Source organism: Poecilia formosa, unplaced genomic scaffold, assembly GCF_000485575.1.
Source record: "Poecilia formosa unplaced genomic scaffold, Poecilia_formosa-5.1.2 Scaffold41, whole genome shotgun sequence".
Classification (NCBI taxonomy): Eukaryota; Metazoa; Chordata; class Actinopteri; order Cyprinodontiformes; family Poeciliidae; genus Poecilia; species Poecilia formosa.
In genome coordinates, this window is record NW_006799980.1 from 343,133 (window position 1) to 348,579 (window position 5,447).

At 45.3% G+C, this 5,447-nt stretch overlaps 1 protein-coding gene across 1 annotated transcript in view; it reads left to right on the forward strand.

Moving 5' to 3' along the window:
• Positions 1–667: 667 nt before the first annotated feature.
• Positions 668–5,447, forward strand: part of tnk1 (tyrosine kinase, non-receptor, 1) — a 10,078-nt gene continuing 5,298 nt past the window's right edge. Inside the window, exons 1-9 of the mRNA XM_016671044.1 lie at positions 668–1,158; positions 1,997–2,067; positions 2,178–2,345; positions 2,436–2,588; positions 2,679–2,956; positions 3,862–3,988; positions 4,162–4,308; positions 4,418–4,512; positions 5,297–5,310. Of these exons, the coding sequence (XP_016526530.1) occupies positions 996–1,158; positions 1,997–2,067; positions 2,178–2,345; positions 2,436–2,588; positions 2,679–2,956; positions 3,862–3,988; positions 4,162–4,308; positions 4,418–4,512; positions 5,297–5,310 (1,216 nt within the window). The 5' untranslated portion in view covers positions 668–995. The remainder of the gene's footprint in view (positions 1,159–1,996; positions 2,068–2,177; positions 2,346–2,435; positions 2,589–2,678; positions 2,957–3,861; positions 3,989–4,161; positions 4,309–4,417; positions 4,513–5,296; positions 5,311–5,447) is intronic.

The window sequence follows — 5,447 nt, forward strand, 5'->3', positions numbered from 1 at the left end:
CTGGAGTCGGTGCTTTGAAAGACACCACAGACCGAAACATTCACAACATGGGCGACGTGGTTTTCTCTGCTCCCAAACCAGAGGAACCATCAGAAGCGTCTTTGGCGAAGGGGGGGAGAAAAGGTGCTTGGCTGTTACTGAGTGGCTTAAAATCATTGTTTCTGGATTAAAGTAAATAGTTGTGTGAGGGTCTTGGTGCAGTTTCCACAGTCAGTGGGGATTTGTGATGCTGTGTTGGCTATCAAGACCATCACTGCCAAAAACATCAACACCTGGTTTAATGACCATGGCGTATCTGGGACCGATGGCCCACAAAACTGACCTGAACCCCATAACAGATCTCTCAGATATTGTCAAGAGGAAGATGAGAAACACCAGAACCAACCATGACAACCGCCTCCATTCTGCGCCACATTGATGCAGTAATTCATGCACCGGGGGCCTTTACCAAATACTGATTGCACACACACCGTTCGGCACATGGACAGACTTTTAATTAAGCCAACATTTAGAAAAATTTGCTTTGATTGTTTTTATGTGATATTTAAACTTTACAAGTAATAGAATTTCACATTTTCTTTAGCTGTTGGGCAGAATAATCAGAATTAACAGGAAAAATAACATTGGAATTAATTTAATAAATTCACGTTTAATCAATGTTCTCATTTATTAGGGTGCACTGTTACACTCTTATGCTTCCAGACAAACTGTTTGGACTTTGTACTCAGACTGAAGCTGAAAATTACTCCTCCCACATGAAGGGCTTTTTGTTAGGTTTCCACGGCAACGTTACGAAGCGAGACCTCGGGGGAAGTTTAATCAAACCGGGTCGATTTTCGAGGAGAATCGCTGACACAAAACGCGGTTCCTAATCAGTTGCTTTTGGTCGTGATGCAGAAGATTCAGTGGAAGAAGCCGCATGACCAGAAGTGTGAATATTTGAGTGTTTTTACACGCCTCTGTCTTCCTGCCTGCAGGCTTGTGTGGGCCAGGACATGCTGATGGACCAGGACACTCAGTGGCTGCACCAGCTGCTGGCTGAAGTCCAGCTGGAGAAGTTCTACGTCCGCGTCCGAGACGGCCTCAACATTACCCGCGTGGAGCACTTCAACTATGTCAAGGAGTCCGACCTGGAGTACATCGGAATCAGCAAGCCAGGTGGGGCTTTCAGCTTTCACGCTGGGTGGAAACTCGTGGTCTTTAAGGATGACTAAAAATGTCTTGCTTTCCTCGAGAACCTGCAGAAACGAGAGTTTGAAATACTCATTGTACTAAAGTGCATTTAAACTTGCTAACCCTGGTGCTTGGGGCGCTCAGCAGTCATTCATCCAGTCACTCGCTGTGTTTTTGTGTTGAAAAATTTTTAAAGTTGACATTAAATTTGAAAATATCACTCGATGGTTATACATTATTGGAAGACTAGAAGATCAGTGCCTGAACACAAGCTATAAAGTCTTTTAAAAATAAAAAGGCAATAATTAAAATTAAATTAAATTAACAATGCTAAGTCTGGTGGGGAAACAAGTAAAACCTGGTGGCCCGCCAGGCTTATAATACACTGAAGGAAACAATGCATACTTAATGTAATATTTTTCTACTTAGATGGTTTCCTTTTTTTTGCTTATATAATTTTTTTTGTTTGTTTTTTTCAAAAACTTTCTCATGTAGTCCAGATTCCTAACAACAAGCAGGCAGTGTGGCTGTCCTGATGAAACCTCAGCACTACAAACACAGCTGAATGAAGCTGAAAGCTTACAGCTGTGTTTGTAGCTTTCAAACACAGCTGTAAGATAAAGCTGCTGACCTTTGCCCTTTTGCTGATCAGTAGGGGAGATGTGTCTTCATGTTGGTCTGCTCCCAGATGTACGGCGCCACTGTGATCCCCAGAACATGTTGTCCCTCTTCCAAAAATACCGAGCTCAAGCTAAAAGAGTCAAAGATGAACTGCAACCACACACCTAGCAACACTGACAGCCTTATCTGTGTTGTTTTGCAGCACAAAGGCGATTATGGGAAGCCCTGAAACGCTACAAGACGGCTTCACGCTCACGGGGATGGATTCCCAGGGTCTGTTAGCAATCTTTGCAGAACTTTTGTTTTATTATTATTATTTCAAAGCGATGCTCACGTTCGAACTGTGGTGGGGAGTTTCTAAATGGCCGCGTTGATTCACACAGATGTTCAACAGTCGAGACGGAGGGGAACAGTCCGGCCCAGTTCAGCCGCAGGAGAGGACTGCGCCTCGTCTGATCCAGGACAGTGAGCTGGTTCTGGGGGAGAAGTTGGGCTCGGGGTCCTTTGGGGTGGTGAAGAGGGGAGAGTGGCACACACCGGCAGGCAGAGTGGTAAGAGACCACGCAGGAGATCTGATCGTGTGAACGTTAGTGGGTAGCGTGATGTTGCGTGTGACCTGTGTGTATTTCATGAATCCTCAGCTCCCTGTGGCTGTCAAATCGCTGAGGAGCAGCAGGTCCACGCAGGCCGACACACTCACAGACTTCCTGCAGGAAGTCACCACCATGCAGTCCCTGGACCACCCCAACATCATCCGGCTCTACGGCGTGGTCCTCACGCAGCCCCTCAAGATGGTGAGCTGACAGTTCAGATTTCGGAAAATTCCCACCTGTTTTCCAGAGCCGTGATTCACACTGTCCTGTTTTTTGTTTTCCCATGCTTAGGTAACAGAGCTGGCCTTTCTGGGCTCATTATACGACACCCTGCGGGCGCGGCAGTTTGAGTACCCGCTGCTGCGCCTCTGGCTCTTTGCCACCCAGATTGCGGCAGGTATGGACTACCTGGAGACCCGGAGATTCATCCACAGGGACTTGGCTGCCAGAAACGTGCTGCTGTCCTCCAAGGAGGCGGTGAAGATCGGAGATTTCGGTCTGATGCGAGGCCTGAGTCAGGAGACGAACCATTACATCATGGGAGCACACAGGAGGATCCCGTTTGCATGGTTAGTCGACCGGACGCTTTGACTTTTGACGTCCAGACTGCCGAAATCAAGCTTATGAAAGCAAAGGAAAGTTGAGTGGAAGAAAAATCAGCTGTTTATAAAGTATATAAGCAACCTGCACAATTGCAGATGATTACAAGCAGTCAATATTGATAATTATTCATTAGTTGTTTTTTTGTTTGTTTTAAACATCTGAGATACAGCCAAACGAGTGACATGACATTTCCTGTTTTATTCACATTTTCCTCTCGAGCCGCTCCACTCATTTTTTATTTTTTATTAAGAAGTTATGAGGCGCAATGGTGAAACCTTAAACTTCTGCAGCGCAAATTACGCAACAGGTTGTTGCTACGTAACCAAAGAGTGAGCGAGTTGTTGCCAGGTAACCAAACAGTGAGTGAGTTCGTTGATGCTGCCAACCTTGCTTGGGCCCCTAACAAACTCCAAGCTACTTTAGCGTGACGCTCTCACAGTCACTGACGTATTAGCTGACTTTGTAGATGCTGATTTCGTTTTCCAGCAGGGCTGGGTGTCTGCTCACACTGTTAGAGGCACCAACATGTCTCTATTAGAAAGATAAAAAAAATCAGCAAACTGACCTGGAGAACACAGAGAATCTGTGCTATCAACAAGGCCAGCAACCTGGAGAGCCACCGAGTGCCTGTCCTGTACCGGAAGCGTAGCCATGGTTACGGCAAGGGCTGATGGGAGTCCAAATGAACCAGCGAACAAACAGTGGATGTACATACAGTTTTCAATGTGCTGACTTTGGACGTAAATTGCTGTAAGGCAGTCCATTAGGACGTTGTTTAGCTGTAAGCCACAACCTGCTAAAACAACAGAAACGGACATTTAAAATCAGTCACTGTGCGTGTAATGACAACAGCAACAACCCTTTTCTCTAGGTGTGCCCCCGAAAGTCTCCGAATCGGCTCCTTTTCCCATGCCTCTGACGTCTGGATGTTTGGTGTCACCATGTGGGAAATGTTCACCTACTGCGAAGAGCCTTGGTTTGGTCTCTCAGGCAGACAGGTACGGGCTTGCAGCACCATCCAAGGTGTTGTTTTGTTGTTTTCGTAGAGCCGGCCAACGTGTTCGCTGGCTGACACGTTTGGAATGCGCCTCCACCCTTCGCGCGCCGCTTGTCGCCTCTCTGACTCAGTGCTGTGGTATCACGGCAGACTAACTCCTCTCTTTTGGTCCAGATATTGTTGCGAGTGGAGCAGGAAGGCGAGCGACTGGAGAAGCCGCCAGACTGTCCTCAGGAGCTGTACGTCGTCATGAGGAAGTGTTGGGCCGTCAACCCCGCCGACAGGCCCAGCTTTGCCGATCTCATTAAAATGCTGGCAGAGGTCGGTCCTCAGCGACGAACTCGCGTCTCTTTTCACCAGATAACCCAGTCAGCATCTTGAAATGCTGCTTTGGTCACACTCGAACGTCACGTGTAATGTTTTTTTCCAGGTTAAGCCGGCACAGTTCCAAGCAACGACAGAATTTTCAGAGCCCAGAAAACTTTCTCTCGCTCCGAACGACACTGTGACGGTCATAGACCACGGGTGAGTGAGAACGGGAGGAAGAGTGGGATTAGAGAAAAAGAAAAAGCCTTGGCACAGTCAGTCTTTGTTGTTTAAAACGGGGGATTTGATTCCGCTTTCTCTCTGAAGTGCATTCCAGCGGTAATCTCAGACTCCTCGAATGCATTCAGCTTTGTTTGTTGAACGAGTCGAGCAGCTTCCCTGCGGCGGAGCTTTTATATGCCGTGGTGAATCTGTAGTATGGCGCTTTATTTGTTTTTGTTGGTCTTTTGTTTTGCCGTCATCTTTTTTTTCCCCTTCTTCTTTTGCGATGTTTAATACTAATTTAATTAAGACTAATTTAGCCACGGCATTCATGTTTTCAATTAAGCTTAACCAGGGCAAGTTACTGTAAAACCTGCAATTTAGTTTTGTCTCGGCTTATTTGTGGAAGGATAGAAAAGAAACTGGATAGTTATTGTTTTGCAGAGGGGCAAATTAAGGTGCAACAGCATCATCGGGTGCAGGCTCGCACAAAAAACTTCTTTAAAAAAAACTTTATGTACAAACATCACATAGATCAAAAAAAGAAACTGTTGGAAAAACAGGAGAGGCTCCAGTGGACTTATGAATCACTGGATGCTGTCGAATTAAGATAACAGTGAAAACAATAAGGAGGGATCTAAGTTAGCTTGATTCTCTCTGGAAACCTCTAAAACTAAACCCGGTTAAAGCATCAGAGCTCCAGTTTGATGCACAAACGTCAATGAACGTCAATGTCTGAGTGGAAACCCGTATAAAAGCCTCTCATTTTCCATAAATTCAGATTTTTAGACAGCGGTATATTAAAGCCCGCATTCCTTTTTGCTGTTCTTATCCAGACCTACTCAATAATTTTGAATTTTGTTAGTTTTTTTTTTTTTTATTTTTGAAAAAAAAAAAAGGAAAAAAAAAAAAAAAAAAAAAAAAAAAAAAAA